The sequence below is a fragment of the Leptidea sinapis genome, chromosome 10 (assembly GCF_905404315.1).
Source record: "Leptidea sinapis chromosome 10, ilLepSina1.1, whole genome shotgun sequence".
NCBI classification, from domain to species: Eukaryota; Metazoa; Arthropoda; class Insecta; order Lepidoptera; family Pieridae; genus Leptidea; species Leptidea sinapis.
The window spans coordinates 14695716-14718591 of record NC_066274.1 but is presented as its reverse complement, the minus strand read 5'-3'; the positions used below and the strand labels follow the sequence as shown (position 1 = coordinate 14718591).

General features: G+C 33.1%; 2 protein-coding genes across 2 annotated transcripts in view; both read left to right on the top strand.

Annotated features, from left to right (window-relative positions):
- The first annotated feature begins 4749 nt into the window (after positions 1 to 4749).
- On the top strand, positions 4750 to 5573 carry LOC126966344 (NADH dehydrogenase [ubiquinone] iron-sulfur protein 3, mitochondrial-like). Its single transcript, XM_050810342.1, has one exon. It carries the CDS (start codon positions 4759 to 4761, stop codon positions 5554 to 5556), a length of 798 nt encoding a protein of 265 aa, XP_050666299.1. The 5' UTR covers positions 4750 to 4758; the 3' UTR covers positions 5557 to 5573.
- A 5040-nt stretch (positions 5574 to 10613) lies between these two features.
- LOC126966650 (lachesin-like) overlaps positions 10614 to 22876 on the top strand; it is a 52427-nt gene continuing 40164 nt past the window's right edge. Inside the window, exons 1-3 of the mRNA XM_050810811.1 lie at positions 10614 to 10704; positions 18889 to 19005; positions 22059 to 22165. Coding sequence (XP_050666768.1) covers positions 18939 to 19005; positions 22059 to 22165 — 174 coding nt within the window. The 5' untranslated portion in view covers positions 10614 to 10704; positions 18889 to 18938. The remainder of the gene's footprint in view (positions 10705 to 18888; positions 19006 to 22058; positions 22166 to 22876) is intronic.

Genomic DNA, 22876 nt, shown 5'->3' with positions numbered 1-22876 from the left:
TTCGGGTACCTTTTCATCTAATGTTAAGTGATCACCGCCGCCCACGTTCTGCTACAACCAGTGAAATCACAAACAGAATGGATTTTTTGAAGGTTATTCGTGTTTTTATGTTATAGGTAGTCTTTTTATTACTTTACATTTTTTTTAATTACTTATGTAACTTCATTGAGTATTTCTCGTTTGAGTATTTTTGTTGCATCATGTTTATATATATTAAAATGAAAATAAATTGTTAAAACGATGTACTGTAAAGATTGATTTAAAAGGGTGGCAATGAGTTTCTTGCTACTTCTTCTCAGTAAAGCTCAACCTTTTCCAAACTGGTAGTACATGGTTAATAGTATAATTTAAAAAAATTGTGAGTGTCATTTATTAGATTTAAGTAAATAAATTGGATTGATTTATATATCGCCTTGGAAACAACATACATAGAAGCGACATAGCATTGTAATGGGCAGGGCGTATCACTTACCACCAGCTGAACGTCCTGCTCATCTCGTCCCTTATTGTCATGAAAAAAGTATCTGAGGAAAGGTAATGACCTATCCCAAGACGCCACTACGAGCAAAGCCATGATTCCCTTCAAAGAGATCAGAATTACTTTTTTTTTTCTTAGGGACAACAAACAGTTCACACAATACATTTAACAATTTCAAAGTCCAGTAGATATTTAATTAATTTCTAGTGAGAACCCACACCGTTGTCCACAGGTCAAATTTATTGTTACTCAAATCTAATACATGATGAATAAAAAAGATTAACATTAATTAAAGTAATATGTACAGACAAAAAGTGGAATGAAATACAAAATTAGACGTCTTAGAACTAAATTATTTACAAAATTACATTACATTTAAACAAAAGAGATACCTAATGAGATTTAACATAAAAAAAATATTAATCCTGTTCACTTAAAATGTCATTTACTTGCTTTTTTAAATTTTGTTTTTGTTGAAAAGAAATCTTAATTTAAAAACAAAGTTTTATTTTTATTTTATTTAATACATTCAAATACCTCAAAGTTAAGGCCACAAATTGAAACAAATAAATATTTCCAATCTTCGTGAATTTCTTCAAAACAAAGTTACACAACAAATATGTTAGAAAGTATTCGGATATTTCCAAAATATATACGCATATGTGGATTCGAATGCGGAGCGAAATTCGTGTGGGACATATGTCGAAAGTTCTGTTTGAAAACTCCCTCTTAGTGGAGAACCTTGTTTCTTACAACCTGCTCATTCAATGGCTGATGCTTTACATGAATTGGATATAAAAGAATACAAAACTGGTGAATGGTGTGTATAAATCCTAGAAGTGAAGGTTATCACTTTAAAAACATAACATATAGTTTAGATTTACAAGAGCGACATCTCAAGTCAATTTCCTAATATGCGGGTATTGGGGTAGAGCAGGTTATCAACTTTAAAGTAGATCCTGTAGATGAAGCCACAACCTGAGAGTTGAACAAAGCAAACAAGATTTTATACAGATGCGTTACTCGAACAGTTGGCTCAGTTGGTTAGAGCACCGGCACGGAACGCCGGAGTTTCTGGATTCGAGTCCCGCATCGTTCATAAAATTTAGTTTTGCAATTTTTTTTGTGAATTTATCCTAGAAGTGAGGGTTACCACTTTAAAAACATAACATCGATGAATAGATCTGGTATTGGAATCTATGAGTAATTGAGAGAACTCTTCAAAACTTATGGGTTATGTCGACCCATATTTAAAGGCCGGCAACGCTCTTGTGATTCCTCTGGTGTTGCATGAGAACGTGGGCGGCAGTGATCACTTAACACCAGGTGACCCGTACGCTCGTTTGTCCTCCTATTCCATAAAAAAAAAATATAGCCGAATTGTTAGTGACCCTGACTACTACGCTAGAGGTCCCAGATTCGAATCCCGGTAGGTGCAATCATTTATATTAAGATGAATATCGATGTTTGTTTCCGAGTCATGGATGTTTACCTATGTGTATTGATGTATGTTTAAGTAAGTATATTGTATTAAATATATCGTTGTCTTGTACCCATAGTACAGACTATGCCTAGTTTGGAGCAAGATAATTTGTGAACATTTATTGTAGTACTTTGTTGCTTTGCGGAAACCCATAATTATCCAAATGATTTCAGATTTCTTTAGTATTAATTCTGCCAATATTTGTCTTTAAACAATTCTAAATCTGATTCGAGACTGAGATGTCTCGTGTCAGATTTTCAAATTACTTAAATACAAATATTGGCGGAATTAACACTAAAGAAAACTCAAATCATTTGAATAAGATAATTTGTGTCAAAGTGTGTCAATATTATTATTATTATTCAACCGACTGCAAAAGTGAGGAAGCTAAGTCATATCTCCGCCATTTTGAATATTTTTAGGGTTCTGTACCTCATAAAGTAAAAAAGGAATCCTTTTAGGATGACCTTGTTGTCTGTCTGGACGTCTGTCTGTCAAGACCGTTGTTTATCTTTGGAACACATGGATGTATCGAATTGAAATTAAAACGATATACTTAAGTCTACAGTCTCTCGAAAGATACGGCTGTTTATTCCACAAAAACGTATATTTGGACATTCTCAAGGGAATCAAAATTTATAGGGTATTTCCTAGAACTATAAAATTTTCAAGTAATGAATACCACAGAGTAATAATTTGTTAAAGTTATTATATTATAAACTATGACCTATTTTAGCAGTGTAAATATGTTGCCAATAAAGTTTATTATTATTATTATTATTATTTTATTATAATACCGTATTCATATATTTCATACTTTTCCTTATACTACAAGTATAAGGAAAAGTATGAAAACTATACATTTCTAATTAAATCATCTATTAAATCAAAAAGAAGATACATTTATTTATCTGCAGGAAAGGAGATAGAATAGAATGAAAGATAGAGAGGAAGATAAAAATACATAACCATGTCATCCTCAAGCAATCGATATTAAACGATAAAAAATGATTGTGTGGTTTTATGAAACCACGGTAAAAGTGAAACTTTTTTCCACATTATAGACATTTAACTAAAAATTTTTGGAATATCTATCATTTCATCAGATCACTGACAAACATCATTTACATTAAACACTGACAAAAACAAACAAAATAGCGTGGAACACTGGCACAAATGAGTAATAGTCTATACACTACACGGTCAGCTGCTGCGAACTATAGGCGCCGCCCGACCATCACGCGACATGCAACACACAGACGAATAAGTTTGAGACGATGTAATAAAAGTTTCACTTTAAAAAGATCTTTACCATGTTTCATTGAATAATTAATTATTTATGTATTAACTGACCCTGGCAAACGACGTCCTGCTATAATACCACAGCAAATACGTTCTCTGTGTTCAAATATATCAATTTTTATAGGGATGGATTAACCGATATAGAGTAGCTAACCAAGTAAGGAGCTGAAATATGGTGAATACCAAAAGAAATGTTTACGAACCAATAAATACATATGCTAGTCTTCAGACAGAAGTCTATATGCTGCATTGCCACCTGTTGGGGAGCTGCAAGAAGATAGCACATAATTGTGGTCCAATAATTAAAGTAGAACCCTTTTCTTACACTTCTTTCTTATTCCTGCCTAATGTACTCCACACCTCGTCTACGCAGTTCCAATTTCATCGACGCAACCACTAGCGTCTTGTGGTGGTTTTGTCCTACCCTAGTGCTCGCTCTAGGTCTCGATTCAAGGACCCTTAGGCTGAGATCTAAAGAGTAAATTTAGACTTTGCTCAGACTTTACATATACAAAACTTTGCTGATTGTGATAGAACGCGAACTTGACTTTTATATCCGGCTGTCTTAGCTAAGAGAATTTAAACACTACGTTCAAAAGACGAGAGCGCCATAGAAAATGATGATAAATTTCGCTTATACGAAACGCGTACTAAACCTTGATACCAACACAATCACCGAATCATGTAATAGCAGAGCTGCCAATATAGTAAACCAATTATATAAGGGTTGTAATCAATCCATAATTTCTATCGATAGTTAACTGTACTATACAAATATGTATATTCTTATATCAACAGTTACATTAATATAAATTTGATCTAATTTTAAGGTTTCCTTTGTTAATTTTAAGATGGACCTAAGCCAAGTTAAACAGTTTTAACTAGGGAAACGTTTTAGTTATCTCAAAGAAAAAAAGATTACATATGTCTCTCACGGATGAGTTAAAAAAAGAAGGACTCCGCGCTGTGATATTAGCAAGCGCACGACGGTATTTTTTAAATATTTTATTGAGACGCAATCTGATCTGTCACACACGATGACAATTCTCATAATGGCCGTTAATCGGCTTGTTTTGGTGCAAAACTGTCATGTAAGGTGACACGGAGTCCTTATTTTTTTACTAGCCCGTGATGTGTCTTAGTTTAAGCTCAGTGTAATTTTGAGCTGTCAAATGACTAAAAAAGGAAATAAAAGATTATACTAAGCTTACAATTATTAGTTATGTTTTACGTGAGGAAATTCTGAGCAAAGTTTGAGTGCGCTCTATAGATCTAAGCCTTATTGTCCGGCTAACTTTGTCCATTCTATTTGACTGAGCACTTCCACCCTTCCAGATAATTTTATAACTATTATAATTCAAATTATTATCATTAATCATAGTAAAACCTCAATAAACTATATGACTTTAATGTTATTGGCAACAAATGCAAATCACAGAATGAAACAATTTGAAAACGTCAATAGTTAATTGTCATTTCTCTGTGTTTTTACACAATGAATAAATATAATAATTTATTACGTAGTTTAGTTATACAATACAAAAGTAAAATACATACAAATTACAGGGTTTATAATAAAGAAGAAGATAAAACTAAGGTGCAAACTAGTAATCCATTTTGTTTGAAACCAATCGAATATGAGAGTCGAGTTCTTAGAAGACATGAGAATGAAGAACGACAACAACTCTACGAGTTCGGTTTATACGTTGCTGCTTGCATGCCAAAGTTTGTACAAAAGATTCAAATGCAACATACGGATGAATTAGAAATACTTACAGCACCAGAAGGCCTCTACCCGGTCCTCAGTTTCATGAAACTCCATCACCATGCATGCTTCAATCAGTGCCCTGCTGCAACAGCCCTAGACGTTCCCAGTAGAGAATTTAGATTCCAGGTCATGTATTCCCTATTAAGTTTGAGATTTTCCAGTAGGATAAGGGTGTTGTCTTACACAGATGAACTAACCCCACTTGAGTCAGCTTATTCCCTTTGGAAAAGTTGCAATTGGATGGAGAGAGAAATCTACGACATGTTTGGAATAATTTTTTTTAATCATCCGGATTTGAGAAGAATTCTCACGGATTATGGGTTTACTGGTCATCCCTTGAGGAAAGATTTTCCGTTGACTGGTTATATCGAGGTTCGTTATGATGATGAGCTTAAGAAGATAGTATACGAGCCAGTGGAGTATGCCCAGGAGTATAGACGGTACAAATTAGAATCACCTTGGAACTACCTCAAGAATTTTCACGAGGGATATAATAACCCAAAGCCTGTAAAAGTAGAGAAATAAACTTATTCAGCAATTGAGTCACACATTGTATTATTCTTAGATTAAGGATTGGTTTGAAAAATTGCTTTTTTAACTATAAGATGCTTGTGTGCGTGGCATCTTTCAAATTTTAACTTACGGTTCGTGTTATTTTACATTGAAATTAATAAAATACAAAATATATGATGTCTTTCTTATTTCTTGTAGTAGGTATTATTTATACAAAATTTTACTACGCAACAAATTTATTTTCAATTATTTCGCAAAGTTTAACAGAACATATGGCACGTCAACGTCACACATTGTTCGAGACTGGCTCGAGTACGCCCACTTAGGCGTAGATTAGTTGCCGCACTTCGCGACTGCGCCTGCGGTATCTAGTTGGGTCGCATCAGAGAGCAATCCTTAATCTAAGATATTATTATCATTTTTATATTGTAAAAATTTTTGAAAGTTCATTAAAGAAGATAATTTCAGCATAAATCAAAAATGTACATACATATACCGTCACCATTAGCCATTTCAATTAACACGTTACCTCCCAGTGTTGGATCCTGTAAAATATTTTTTCCTTTTTATTTAAGAAAAACTTTATGTGAATCTTATTTCGAGGAAGTCCTTTATGTCCTTCCCAGGCTCTAGTCTATCGTTGTACTAAATTTCATTAAAATCGGTTCCGTGGATCTGTCGTAAAAGCGTTACAAACAAACATAATATTAGTAGCGATTATTATTTTTTAATATTATTCTTTGTTAATCGTAAGCCAATATAAATTCAATAAAAACCCCAAATGATTCATTCTAGCAAACAAGAAAAACGGCTCCTTTCCCATAAAAAATAATAAAAAAAAACAGTTTTCAAAATATTTGACTAGTATTTATGAATGTATTCTATGATACTTCTACCTTCATAAATTAATTATCTTAAGTAACATAACATATTCTGACTTGATATAGTTAAGATACTTCGTAAAATCTAAGTGAGTAGGAGCATCCAACATACCATAAATTATATTTATAAATTTGATTATTTCTTACTTATACAAATTATTTAAGTTTTCTTTAGTGTTAATTCCGCCATTATTTGTTTTTAAAACAATTCGACACGTGTTTCGCCTCTACACGAGGCATCCTCAGGACGTATTGTCTCGCCAAAATCTGGCACGAGACTGAATCAAATGAGCCGGAAGCCGCTCTTTTTTACCCTCGTCCCATGAAATGACGCGCTGTGATTGGTCGGCTCTTGTGACGTATTACCCCCGGAAGCGACACGTAACAAAGGTGATGGGACTAAATTTAAATTTCTTACTTTTCATGAAATTTATATTATTTAAAAACGACTCATATATTGGATGCAGCACCTTACAAACTAATTTGTTGTGTATATTACAGCCATTGTAAAATACTGTTTGATTGAAAAGAGTGGCCGTTGAGTTTCTAACATGTTCTTCTCGCGAGCTCAACTTCTTACGAACACAATATGGTAAATTCAGTAATTTAAAAGAAATATTTATAGTGACGATTCAAAAGCGCCTATTTTAAGCTTATTTGAATGAAGTTTATTTGACTTTGACTATATAGTTTCTGCTAGTAGAGCTTCTTGCGCCGCTTCTTCTCTCTCAGAGCGCCAATTGTTTCCGAAGCGGTAGTAGTATCTAGTATATTAGAAATGTCATCAAAAAGAATTCTAAAGGAATCAATTTTGAGAAAATAAATGCCTTTTATGCCTTTTATAGAATATACATATTCCCAGTGCTCTGTGAACGGCTGGATCACTTGGCGTTGCGTAGAGACGTCGCTTCATTGTGTGTCTTCTACCGCATTTATCACGGGGAGTGTTCCGAAGAGCTGTTTAACCTGATTCCTGCCGCCGAATTCCACCTTCGCACGACACGACTCAAGTAAGGATATCAGCCCCACCATCTGGATGTGTGGCGGTCCTCCACAGTGCGGTTTACAAGGAGCTTTGTTCACGTACACTCGTACTATACGTACACACACTACAAAGCTGTGGAATGAACTTCCTTGTGCGGTGTTTCCGGGACGATACGACATGGGTACCTTCAAAACAAGACCTCCTGTGCTTGTCCTCCTATTCCATAAAAAAAATATGGAATTACTTCTTAAAATATCAAACAATACCCAATCTAACAAATACTTCGTTTGGCAAAAGATATGATCTTGAATCAGATTAGCACCCAGCTTCCAGTCAATATTATCCAGATGACGGTCCTTTAAACGTTCTTCCAATTAATAACCATGCAATTAGCGGGAAAAGGCTAATTATTCTACCGCTGTTGTCGGCCATTACCTCAAATAGGCGGCTAATAAAGTAACCTGATAAATAATGACATGCAAGAAGTATGCTCATCACACCCATAAGGAAATTAAAAATTATTGACTTAGTACATACTATGTGACAGCCCGATATTTTGTAACCAATTTTTAAAATAATTGAATACCAGAAAATTTATTGAATTAGGCGTTACTTTGCGGAAATCCATAATTATACAAATGATTTAGGTTTTCTTTAGTGTTAATTCCGCCAATATTTGTTTTTTAAAATCAATTCGACACGTGTTTCGCCTCTACACGAGGCATCCTCAGGACGTGTTGTCTCGCCAAAATTTTATTAACTTTTATACCCTCGTCCCATGAAATGACGCGCTGTGATTGGTCGGCTGTTGTGACGTATTACCCCCGGAAGAGACACGTAACAAAGGTGATGGGACTAAATTTGTTTGTTCATTCAACAATGTAAACATGTTATTTTTGTGTTTTATTATTTCTAATTGCTCTAACACATTTAAGCGGAATCCTTTAATTAACACTAAAGAAAACCTAAATCATTTGTATAATTGGATACCTTAAAGGCCGGCAACGCTCCTGTGATTCCTCTGGTGTTGCAAGAGATTGTGGGCGGCGGTGATCACTTAACAACAGGTACGCCCGTACGCTCATTTGTCCTCCTATTCCATAAAAAAAAAACTTAATTACCCGTTTTGAGATATTGTACTGTCTTTTTATTATTAACTAGCTGACCCAGCAAACATTTTATTGCCAATTAATTAATAAAAAAAAATTGAGGTATAAAAAATAGAATACAACTGGTTCTCAGACCTACCAAATATATCGTACATATAATTTATCGTACTTCAATTATTGTATTCTATTGCCATCTTGCAACCCTATTGCGGATCTGTGGATGGAACAGAATAATATAAATATCGCGATACAAAAATAGGTGTTCATCGTAGGTGGGTGAGAAATTGAAGTTGTATGTATTTTTCAATGCTTAATCATAATAAAATAAACATTAAAAAAAGGTCAAAATAATATAATCTTATGATTTATCAATCAACTTAAAAATAATCTGATAGATAGTTAACAACTTTAGTTAATCTACCAACTATAGTTACCTAAAATTAAGTTTATTTTTTAACTCCTGAGAAAGTTAGTACGATATAAAGATTCTAATTAGTTATTCATATTAAACTACTCTTTCCATTTGATTTCTGAACGACAGGAACACATGAAAGGAAAAACAAAATTTTTGTTTTTATTTATTTTTTTTCCGAGAATTTTCATATTTATTCCCCTTCTCTGGACTTCCACAAATAATTCAAGACCAAAATTAGCAAAATCGGTCAAGCCGTTCTCGAGTTTTAGCGAGACTAACGAACGGCAATTATTTTTTATATATATAGATTATAAAATGTAACATTGATTTTATTTGAATTACGCGATTTCCTAATTTTAATGTTAATCAGATTGGTCTCCGCTGCGCTCTAACTAGATATCGCAGGCGTAGTCGCAAAGTGCGGCAATTAAGTCTCGAACAATGTGTGATGTTGACGTACCACATGTTCTGATAAACTTTGCTAATAATTGAAACTAAAGTGCCAGGTTGCGTAGTAACTTTGTAAAAATAATACTACAAGAAATAAGAAAGACACTAGAATCACATATCATCAGTAAGTATTTTATATTTTATTAATTTCAATGTAAAATAATACGAAGCGTATGTTACAAAATTTGAAAGATGCCATTGAGTGTCAAGATGGCACGCACAAAAACATCTAATAAACAAGGCAAAATACATACAGAAAGAATAAATACTGTAAAAAAGATATTAATATCAGAAGTCACACTTTTTGAGATAATACCATTTTGTTATTAGTTATAAAATATAACTTGAACTTGTTTGAAACACCATCTTAATTTTTAAAAAGGTCAGATAACTATTAAAACAGTTAGTGTAGTCTTTGCAATTACAATAAAAAAACCCTGAACCAGCTTCCAATAGCTTAGGGATCAATACAGGCACATTCGCTAACCTTGAACGATATTAAATATTTGCTGTCGAAATATATATAATCTGCTATTTAAAATGTACGTTCAATTCTTTGTAAATCTTTAAACTTCAATATTTACAAATTACAATGTGTATATGACTACTGTAAGAATTTAATGAGGCAGGCATAAAACGAATATATTTTCTTAATATTGATTTCTTTCGAATTCATTTTAAAATCAGTTCAAACACTACTACCTATTCGGAAAAAATGATGCTCTGTGAAAGAAGAAACGGCGCCAGAAATTCTCCCAGCATTCTTTTTGCGCTCTTTTAAATTAAATATACAATATTGTACTGTCATTGTTATTACTATAAAATAATCATGATGGAGGATGAAGGATTTACGACAGAGCCTTTTTTTAATAAAACATTTAAATTTATTTATAGATAATGCCTGAACAGCGACTGGGACTTTATTATAAAAGTGTATACATTTACCCTTAAAATTATTATGTATCTTATGAATCCTACTAGAATTAGATAAAAGACGTTATTTCTTGTGTTATATGAGACTTGCATCTCATATAGTCTTCACACTTATTAATTATCACTTACCAAAGTTAAAATTTCATAGTTGATTGACTTTTTGTGTAACTCTCGTGTCGATAACGGAGTAAGAATATGCGAGGATTTTGTTGAATCCGTAACCCGAGCCAGTACTACGCTACAGTGTATACCGCGTACTCAATAGAGAACGCACGCTCCTTAGGGAGACCCCCAACTTATCACGTGCTTAACTTAACTCGCAAAACTGAAGTTTACCACGATAGGATAACTATGCAGTAACATAATCTAAAATACATCAATTTATGGGTAAGTTTTCAAATCACAATCACTTTTAGTGGTTTTATATTTTTCGTAAGAAATCCAAAGAGCTTTTGTTTATTGGTTTTTACCTAATATTTACGATAATGGTAACATAATTTAACATAAGTTTTATGCTTTCAATCGTACACAGTAGATTGATTCACATTCATTAACATTAAACAAGAATATTAAATTATAGTACTTAGAATTTTTCAAATTATATTTTATATAATTAATTTAATGTACTTAATAATAATATATGTTTTGTACTGATTTTCATTTTCAAGAGTAGAAAACACTTGTTAAGAATATTAAATAATAGTGCTTAGAAAATCTCAAGTTATTTTTTTATAAAATTAATTTATCGTACTTAATAATAATAGACTTTTTGTACTTATTTTCATTTTTAAAAGTAGAAAGCACTTATTAGTAGGCTATGCTGCCTTAGAACAACCCATTACATGAGCTTTTAATATGTATATTATGTTAATACTGATGACATGAAAACTAATTAAATTTAGAAATTGTATTTAACAATATTATTATGTGATTAATTGGAAATGTTTAGAAAAAGAATTTTACTACACGTTAATTAGTAACAAAACATTGCTTCCGGTAAAATTGAACGGTTCTTGTGTTAATTGTATGCATTGCCGGTAACTTTGGTTCAAGATGAGTTTAGACAATTAGACCATCCGCTTTACATGAAGCAATGTATCTATGGGTTATGAATTATGTAAACACTTATTGTTTATTTTTAATTATGGTAATTATAGCTCTGTAGGTACGCCTTAAGATGAAGAATCTCTTGTGGAATATTGATATACGAGCATATCTTAATATATATAAATTACGTGACACGTTGTTTGTCCTCAATGGACTCCTAAACTAATGAACGGATTTTAATGGTGATTACTTCATGGAGTGCAGTTTGGTTCAACTTGAGAGATAGGGTAGTTTTTATTTCGATTTAGGACCCATAAATATTTTTTTTGCAATATTTGTTTTGTATGGACATATTTTCTATGAGAGAATTTAGTGACGCACGGTTTGACAGCAAAATTTTTTCACAGCGGAACGCTGTGAAAAAATTTCATTACAACAACAGGGGGCATTTTTTACGAAATAATTATTGATGTTTTGAAATATTATTGGCAAATTCCTATAAAACAGTATTTTTTCATTATCTACAGAACAACGTCTATCGTGTCAGCTAGTAAAGTATAAAAAAATATATTTAAAAAATACAAACATTTATAATATGATGAATATGGGTGTTTGTTTGCGAGTCTGTTTATATGTATGTTTATGTAAGTATATCATATTAAATATATCTATATTTCTTGCAACGCATAGCACGGGCTGTGCCTAATTTGGGGCAAGATAATTTGTGTAAAAGTGTGTCAATATTATTATTATTATTATTATAAAGTTCCGGAGTGTGAGTATCAAGTATATCTGATATATTTTTATTTTAATAGTAAAATATAAAAAAAAAAAAACATTTTTACTATTATCTTATTGTATATTTAATATTTAATACTGAACTTATTTCAAACAAAATCGGTCAAGTGTGCGTCAGTTAGAAAGGTTCCAAAATAATGTTGATTACAAAATAAACTTTAGTATTAGACCAGGATCAATCATTTTTTAAACCAAAAAATATAATCATGCTATGAATCCCATTGAAAAAGGAAGAGAGTATAACAAAAATGAAAGGGAAAATTAATTACGGGCGATCTGAGGTCGGGAAATGGAAAGGGGGGGCTGTTTAAGGGTATTTTTGTTATCAATGTTGCATAGAATCATACGTTTTCAAGTAATTAAAGTGTAAATTTTAATAAATATCTCAAAATTGTACATAATAAAAATCGGAAAAATCTCTAAGATTTTTCGTTTCTTTGCATTTCCGAGTACATTTATCGTAGCATTGTAATTTTTTTACACCATTAAAAAGAAGAGATTACAAAGGCTAAAAAGCCCACCGATATTTTGAACTGAGAGTTGTCGATTTAAAATTAAAGGTTATTTTTCGATATCAAGTCAAAATAAGGTGAAAAAATAAATATTCCAAATCAAAAGAATTACAGTGCGTCTGGGATGTAAAAATGTAACTTTTCATCAAATTTCGAGGAATTGTTTTTTTTTTGTAAAAGGTAAAAATAAAAAACCAAAATTTTTGTAATTTGAATTTTTCACATAAATTTTGAGGAGTGAAATATCAAATGAGTGTAAAATCAAAATTTGTAGATTTTTTTTTATCCTAAAACTTTGCTGTTTAACTATTTTCCATAGGACTTTTAGTTTCGCCGTAAATCGATATAAGCCGTTTATTACCCTTAAACACCCCCCATTTCCCAATTCCCGACCTCTATCACCTAATGATAAAGAGGACCTTTATTTAAGGAAGACATAGACAAACGAGCATACGGGTAATTCGCAACCAACGTTTTACCAGTGGGAGGCTCCTTTGTGGCCAGGCTGGTGAGATTACTGAGCAAATGAGACTAGAGGAGACGAGCTGGACGTTCAGCTGATGGTAATTGATACGCCCTGCCCATTACAATGCAGTGCCGTTCAAGATTCTTGAAAAACCAAAAAAAACTGAGCGGCACTTCAATTGCGCTCGTCACCTTGATATATAAGATGTTAAATCTCAGTTGCCCAGTAATTACACCAGCTACGGCGCCCTTCAGACCGAAACGCGATAAAGTTTACTTATTACCCATAGTCTAGCCGGCATCCTATGCAAAAAAGCCTCTCACTGGTAGTCTATCTAGACGTATCAATCAACTAAGGTTTGCTATTACAATTTATAAAGTACGGTCTGCTTAGATGAATGATGATGAATATAGACGGATTGATGAACTGGATTGAACAGTGTCTTAGTAATGATATTACGGGTACAGAAACCAGAAAGCCAGGATTCTATTCTACTCAGATCTGAGGAACTATATTCTTTCGAATTAGTCATCGTATTTGACTATCAAGTGCTTTATAAAATACTAGCTGACACGACAGACGTTGTTCTGTTCATATTAAAAAAAAATCTTACGGATGGAATTCTGGAAAATTCGTTCTTAGCTGACCTCTACTCGGTGAAAAGAATATTCCTACCAACTTTCAAGTCTTTAGCTCTAATGGTTCCAGAGATATTGTGATGAGTGACTATATACGTGGAAATCTCTTATATATACTAGCTGACCCGACAGACGTTGTTCTGTTCATGATAAAAAAAATGCGGATGGAATTTTGGAAAATCCGTTCTTAGCTGACCTCTACTCGATGAAAAGAATATTCCTACCAAATTTAAGTCTTTAGCTCTAATGGTTCCAGAGATATCGTGATGAGTATATAGTATATGAGTATATACGTGGAAATCTCTTATATATATATATATATATATATATGTATGTATATAGAAGATAGATCGGCAGACAAACAGTTATTATATGTACTTTTCCATTAATTTTATAATCAATTGCTATTCAATTATAATAGATAATACCCTATATAGCACACCCTACAAAACGTATAAAATATTCTTTTTAAATATGGAACTATCTAGCTTCTAAGTCTATAAAATCAACTGTTTAACAATTTAAAAAAAAAAACTATAAAGAATTTTAAATAAATTAATTTAAATTTATATTCAACTTCTGATGCGTGTGTTGTTCTATTATAAAACATAACTTTTTTACTTAAGAATATATATACAAATTAATTCCGCCAATATAGTCTCGTGCCAGAGTTTGGCGAGACAACACGTCCTGAGGATGCCTCGTGTAGAGGCGAAACACGTGTCGAATTGTTTAAAGACAAATATTGGCGGAATTAACACTAAAGTCAAAACTCAAATCATTTGTATAATTATGGATTTCCGCAAAGTAACGCCTATTTCAATAAATTTTCTTTAGAATATAATCTGTAGCTGTTTTATAAATTCGTCTTATGGAAAATATAGTTTTTCTTTGTCATCTACACTGTCACTTAGGTGCCTATTAGATTTGAATCTAATTAAATAATGATCTATTTAAATAAAACTAATACTTTTTTAAATCGGTCGAATTTAGTTTTAGGAGTGAAAATGTTTGGCACCAATAACGTAAAATAATAATTAACATAAAGTAAACTTTCCCCTCTCAAAATCGCACATCCCTTATTGAAATTAGCATAATACCTACGAAAACTTTTTCAGTACGCAATTCAGAAGATTGATCAGTAATAAATTTTTAAGATATAAAGCTTTGTAGGACATTAAATTTTCGTTACAAATTTGTTAACAAAATTAATGAATGATGTGGGACTCGAACCCGCGACCTCTCAGTTCTGTCGGAGCGCTCGTCCAAATGAGCCAACCGTTCGATTGACGTATGTTTCGTAAATCTTAATATGTTTTGTTCAGGTTGTGGCTCCTTCTACAGGATCTACTTTACAGTCGATAACCTGCTTAACCCCAATAATTGCATATTAGGAAATTAACTTGAGATGTTGCCCTTTCAATACTGACTAATTTGTTATTTTTAATGTGATATCCCTCACTATGAACCAAAATTTAATTCAATTAATCCCACAAGTGAGGGATCATTTAAAAGTATTAAATTATTAGTAAGAAATTTTATCTTATATCTATAAACGAGAAAATTTAATAATATATATATATCTATATATATCTATAATATAAAATTCTCGTGTCATGGTGTTAAACATTGAAGTACTCCGAAACGGCTTGACCGATTCTCATGAAATTTTGAGTGCATATTGGGTAGGTCTGAGAATCGGACAACATCGACTTCATCGGACTCAATCGGACTTTTTCATCCCCCTAAATGTTAAGGGTCCACAAGATTTTTTTTTTTTTTTTAATTTTTTTGACATTTTTTTTATATTTGTTTGATTATGAGTCAGCATTAAAAAATACATACAACTTCAAATTTTCACCCATCTACGATCAACAGTTACTTTTGTATCGCGATTTTAATATCGGCAATACAACGTTTGCTGGGGTCAGCTAGTAATATACATATATATGTATATAATTTGAATCTCAGAAACGGCTCAAGCCATTTTCATAAAATTGAGTATATATGGGATTTCGGGGGCGATAAATCGATCTAACTAGGTTTCAATTTAAAAAAATGTATTAATATCGGTTTTTTAATAAGAATCTGTTAAGAATAACATTAGAATACAAAGGTAAATTTCGCCACTATATACAAGACTATAATAGCTCAGATGGGACATTGGGTTATCCGGAAAGCAGAAACCCCGGTTCGAATACAGATGGCCTACTCGTTCTTTTTTTGTTCAATTTTGTACATTTTTAAAAATTCGAGCAAGGCTCGGTCGTACGGATATTATACTTTATACTACCTTCTAGTAACTCAAGTTCAAGAGTATAAACTTTATCTTAGCACTTAGTATCCATGTATTACATATTCACAAGATCTTTTACAATAGAGGTTTGGTGGTAACGAGACCGTTACAGAAGCAATATGTTCACAGACCTTCATGACGAGATAAGGTTGTGTTGCAAGAATTTTTCTCAAACATTATCGTGTTGCTCGGTGAAACACTTACCGGTTCACAATAGCTCCTTTTCCAAATGCAATCAATACACGACAACGGCTCACTTATGTCTGAATATTGTAAATATGCACAGGTAGATGGGTTCAGCATTGAGTCATTATTGACTGATCAAATCGCTTATGTCATGGAAAGAGCTCGCAAATCGCTTTTTTATGCTTTCAATGTTAAGTGAAATGAAAAATGTTGTTTAATAATGTCAGATATTGTGAAAATTACTGCATAATGTTTGAAATTCTGCTCTTTGAATTGTATTTATGTATAACTGAATATAATGCTATTATGAATGACATTTATACGTCACGATCTAAGATAAAGGATTGGTATCCGCTGCGCTCAAACTAGATACCGCAGGCGTAGTCGCAGAGTGCGGCAACTAATGCTACGCCCAAGTGGGCGTATGAGCTAGTCTCGAACAATGTGTGACGTTGACTTGTCACATGTTCTGTGGGGTGAAGTAGAAGGGTAACAATGACGCTGGGATCACATATCATAAGTAAGTATTTTGTATTTTATTAATTTTAATGTAAAATAACACGAAGCGTATGTTACAAAATTTGAAGTATGCCATTGAGTGTCAAGATGGCTTAGTAAAAAAGTTATTGTTCTTAGGTAGTGCGGTACTTATCTAGTTGGAGCGCAACGGAGACCAATCCTTAATCTAAAGTCAATAAATAGACTAGACAGATAGACTGTGACAGTTGTGAAACGTTGCCGAAAATTTAGGTTGACAATTAACCTCTATTTTGAGCAATGCACGCACACTAACACAAAGTGACAAAGAAATCGCGAGTGTAAGACGTGGCTTGTCACGCACACTAAAGAAATAAATCTGGCCTGTTTTAATCGGTTATCTAGCAACAAGAGGCTCTATCTAGACGTGAAAAATATCTAAGGGATGATAATAACTGTGTAATATTTTGTGTAGCCATATTACTATGTTTAAAAGTACACTATGAATGGTGAGAAATATCGATTTCAGAGAAGAGTATTCGGTATTTAATCGTAGATCTTTTTATGTTATAAAATTCCCTTTAGGTTATTATAAAATGACAAGAGTGAAATTCTAAGATACGCGCAGTTCACTGTAACACAAAAGTAACAGGGTGAAGTTGGTTCTTAAAATTTTCTGACGTTTGCGACATTCGTTATTTATTTTTTTGGTTTCTTCTTCCATTACTACGATAGGTAAAGGGTTCAAGCCCGTACAGTAGTATTCGTTATTTAATAATTAATTGTCAAAGCCATCGTTGCAAGATTTTTACAATATTGTCTGTTTCTCTGACCCTTTTTATTTACTTGATAAGTACTAATTTATAAACATTTGTTCGAGCATTTTTAAAACTTTGACCGACATGGGGATGAAATAGAATATTAAAGTTCTCAGGGAAATATTGTTAAACAGAATGTCCACAATGAGAAGGGATATCCGTTGTATCATAGAATGTATTATTTGCAAAGTATCCAAAAAAATGAATGCTGCCCAAAGTAACTATTCCACGCGGATGAAGTCGTGCATGAACGACTTAGTCAGTCCAACAACGAATCTTTAAGTAGATAGCATGACTAGAAAATTCTTGCGAATGCTAGAACGCAATCAGATAAAAATTGGAACTGCCTACTCGAATGTGATGATATTATGATCAATGTAAATTAAATATGCACCACTCTGACACGCGAGGTATCTTTGAAAAAATATTTGTTAGTTTTAATAGTTTTCACATTTTTTTTTTATGGAATAGGAGTACAAACGAGCGTACTGGTCACCGGGTTTATTCTACGACATTACATTGTTACCATATTTTATAAAAAAAAGAAGCACGCTGAGTTTCTTGCGCCCTTTCTTCTCAGGTCGGAGGCATACTTTGTATTTTTTTCATGGAAAAGGAGGACAAACGAGGGTCACCTGGAATAAAGTGATCACCACCGCCCTTGCAACACCAGAGCCTTTAAGGAAGGTGTACGCGCTTAATTTATTGAATCCAACACACTGTGCGAGGAATTTGAGTTCCAGTAATAAAAGTAAAAAATCAACTTGCTAGAAATACCGTCAATATAACAATGAAAACAGTGATATTAATAAATCATATTATGATCTGATAATATATATACAAAATAATCATATTTCTCTCATCGTTAAGGCAGTGTTCACAAGAAACTTTGTTTTATTCTCTGACTTACTTTGCAAATCCGTCTATCATAAAAAAGTCTTTTAATTTTTCGGGTTAATATAACACTTATGACACTCACAAACAATGTGGCTTTCTATTGGTAGCAGAATTTTCATAATCGGTTCAGTAGATTCAGGGATTACCGCCTACAACTTCACAAATATTACCTTTTTACAGTATAGTATAGATTAGAGTTTTCTATAAAGCAATTAAGATATCTAGATATTATATTTATTGTAATAAAAACGCTTGATTTTCTTAATTTTACTGTTTTTTTTAGAACATGTACAATTATAATTTGTGTACTTTTGAATTTTGATGAAAATAAAAATAAAATTATTGAAATCAATAAAGGTGTTAAATAACTCACAAAAGCTCAGAAACTTTATCTCGTTATAATATAATTAGAGACTAATAAAATATTCTTGAACAGCATCACATGGATAACCTCGGCTCTGATGCAGTGGTTACGTGACTGCCAATATGCATTCTTGGTCGTCACTGTACCTGCTGGGCGTCTTCATGTTGGGACTTGACTCTAAACTAGCAGGTAAGCCTTAGTGTAATGACACACCTGCCGAAAGTACAGCACCGAATGTTCGGTTCAATACGCTTGGAATGTTTCATATGTTATCACAAAGTCAAACTCAAATAAACTCTATTGAATTAGGCTTAAGCTAAGCGCTTTTGAACCGTCACTACAAATATTTTTTTAAATGACTGAATTTACCAAAATAAGTTGAACACATGAGAAGAACATATTTGAAACTCAACGGCCACTCTTTACAAACAAGTAGAGTATTTTACAATGGCTGTAATATACATAACAAATAAATGTGTAAGGTGCTTCATCCAATGTATAAATCGTGTTTAAATAATATAAATTATTTCATTAAAAGTAATAAAGAATTAACTGTATAAATATAAATTATCGTATATTGAATGCATCAACCTTTAGAGCTTCAAATCATTGCTTGACACATTTACTGAATTTCTGGCTAGAATGCATTCAAATTATTTTGCATTGCAAGCGACATATCACGCGACGCGTTACGCGACCTCAAGTTCGGTGTGCGTAGTCGTTCTAAGCCCTCTATAATAGTGAGTATTGTAATAAAATAATTTTTGGGCCAATTCAATTCAACACGTCATAACCACACTCCACAAAGTGACGATACTCGACTGACGACGACGCCACGTAATGTTTTATCGCGTAATGCGATGAACAAAACGCTGGCGTCCCGTCTGATAGTTCGGCGCGTATGATGTGTCACACCAACCGAATACTACGACTGACAAAAATTCAGTTTCGAAAGTATCGGCGCCGTACGTTCAGCAGGTGTGTCGCTACACTTATTTATGCATCAATATTTCATAGTGTAGTATGTTGGCTTGTAATAATATACTTGGGTATATTTTCATTCACCGTGCCAATATCGCGTAAAGATGCACGAAAATATAACTCATATAATGACGCGTGGCTTCGTCAGAATTTAAATTTTTTGGAATAGTAAATCGTTCTTCATCACGAAATGTAAACAAACAGTTATGCGGTTAGGTTCGGCCAGATGTCATATTGGATAAAGGTATTATGATGCTGATCTTAGATTAAGGATGGGTCAAAGTGTGGCAACTAATACTACGCCCAAGTGGATGTACTCGAAGCAGTTTCGAACGTGTGACGTTGACGTACCACATGTTCTGTTAAAGTTTGCTAATAATTGAAACTAAAATGCCGGGATGCGTAGTAAAACTTTTTAAAAATAATACTATTAGAAATAGGAAAGACACTGGGTTCTCTCTTATGTTTTTGTCTAGGGATACGTAGATATTGGTACTTTTTTGACGGCTGTCCTAAAACAGAATAAAACTGCTGTTTGCTGGCAGAGAAACTTATGGTAGTAGTCGGACCAATTCACCAAAAACTGTTAGTTCTAGTACTATTAAATGCGTACTAACCTAAAAAGCTATACAAAACGAAACTAGCTAAACTGTAACGGCCTTACAAATAAACTTGGTTTAAAATTATACCTGAGATTAAACCAAGAATATGCATAATGTTAACTATTTCACTGACAACAATGCCAATAAAATGATAATTCTGAAATCTTACCAATGTCAAGCAGCCTTGCAAATAAACGCGGGAAACGTTATACGTCCAAATAAACCAATCATATGCAAAATGTCTATTTGTAAACATTTTGTATATTTTAGGTTTATTATCAGGTCTAACTTTATACTAAGTGATTACCACTTCCAATACCGGTGCTACACCAATCCTTCACCACGCTACTTTTCAAAGATTCCTATAACAATTTTTTATGCAGACAGCACCTTTTTTATGAAACTAAGGGACGAGACGAGCAGGACGTTCAGTTGATGGTAATTGATGCGCCCCGCCCATTACAATGCAGTGCCTCTTGAAAAACCCCAAAAATTCTGTGCGGCACTACAACTGCGCTCGTCACCTTGAGATATAAGATGTTAAGTCTCATTTACCCAGTAATTTCGCTAGCTACGGTGCCCTTCAGACCGAAACACAGTAATGCTTACACATTACTGCTTCACGGCAGAAATAGGCGCTGTTGTGGTACCCATAATCTAGCCGGCATCCTGTGCAAAGGAGCCTCCCTCCTACAAAAAGCCATACATATTGAATTAGTTAATTAATTTATAATGCTGCCACTTTTAAAGGAGAGAGTGTCTTTGCTTCATATAAATTACAAAAAAGGATTATGTGGTTTCATGAAACCACGGTAAAAGTGAAACTTTTTTTCACATTAGAGACATTTAACTAAACAGTTTTGGAATAATATGCCATTAAGGGTATAAAAATCGCTTTATCAAACTTAATTTTATACTTGGAAAATTGGAATGATAATGGGAAATAATAAAAACAAACAAAATAGCGTGGAGCACTGGCACGAATGGGTAATAGTCTATACACTACACGGTCAGCTGCTGCGAACTATAGCCGCCGCCCGACCGTCACGCGACATGCAACACACAGACGAAAAAGTTTGAGACGATGTAATAAAAGTTTCACTTTAAAAACAGTATTACAAAAATTTTTAATGAATTTCCATAATTTAGGACACCTATTGTTCCAAAGAAAATTCACTTTTCACATCTCTCGTAATAATAAAGAAATAATAATGCGAGTTATTGTGAAACACTGGCTAACTTAACTCATTAAAAAAAGGGTGCGTCTCGTGACGCCCGACATAAGTGATTACTTAAACTATGGTTTTACTTGAAAAATGCTTACTTATTTATTAATTAAATCTTTTACTGATTACGAAATATATTTTATTATTAGTTACAATTCTCGAATTTTAGAATTTTATGTATGTACATTATTAGTAGCATTATTTAATCCTATAAAAATAAGAATTGGTTAGAGTGAGAGAGGAGGAGCGTGCCTACCTCTGCCATATGCGAGAGTGAAAGGGAAGTCAGACAATCTAGCGCTGTAACGCGTTATGATACGCAGCGGTTTACCCTCCCATAAGAAGTTATCACTTCAAAAATATATATTGGGAATTTCGCTGTGAAAAATCTTTCGTCTTAATTTTTAGTATAATATGTTTTATTTTTAAACAGGTGAAGCATTTCAACCAGAATTCGCAGAACCCATCGGTAACTTGACAGTTTCTGTTGGAAGAGATGCTACATTCCATTGTCTTGTACATAACTTAGGAGGATATAGAGTACGTATACATAATTTATACTATCGAATTGCCTTAGACTTTAAGGACCAATATGAACATTAGAATCCTATGAGAAAGTTTGTAATTCCTGCACTGCATTGTCGCAAATATTATTAATACAAAATAAGATATACACAAATAAAATTTGAAAAACAAAAATTTTATGAAGGATGCGATTTTGTTTTTCAAATTTTATTTGTGTATTAATCCTAGAAGTGAGGGTTATCACTTTAAAAACATAACATATTGTTTAGATTTACAAGAGCGACATCTAAAGTCAATTTTTCTAATATGCAAATATTGGGGTTTAGCAGGTTATCAACTGTAAAGTAGATCCTGTAGATGAAGCCACAACCTGAGAGTTGAACAAAGCAAACAGAATTTTATAACGAGGCGGCCATCGAACGGTTAGCTCAGTGGTTTAGAGCACCGGCACGGAACGCCGGAGGTCGTGGGTTTGAATCCCGCATCGTTCATAAAATTTTGTTTTTCAAAATTTTATTTGTGTATTAATCCTAGAAGTGAGGGTTATCACTTTAAAAATATAACAAATTGTTTAAATAAGATATAAATAAACTTATTGAAAGTCAAAAACTATAACGCATTCGAAAATTTATGCCTCATCCCTGAGAAGAATGGGCGCAAGAGTAGCAGTACATACCAGTGGCTCCTTTGCACAGGAAGCCGTCTAGATTACGGGTACCACAACGG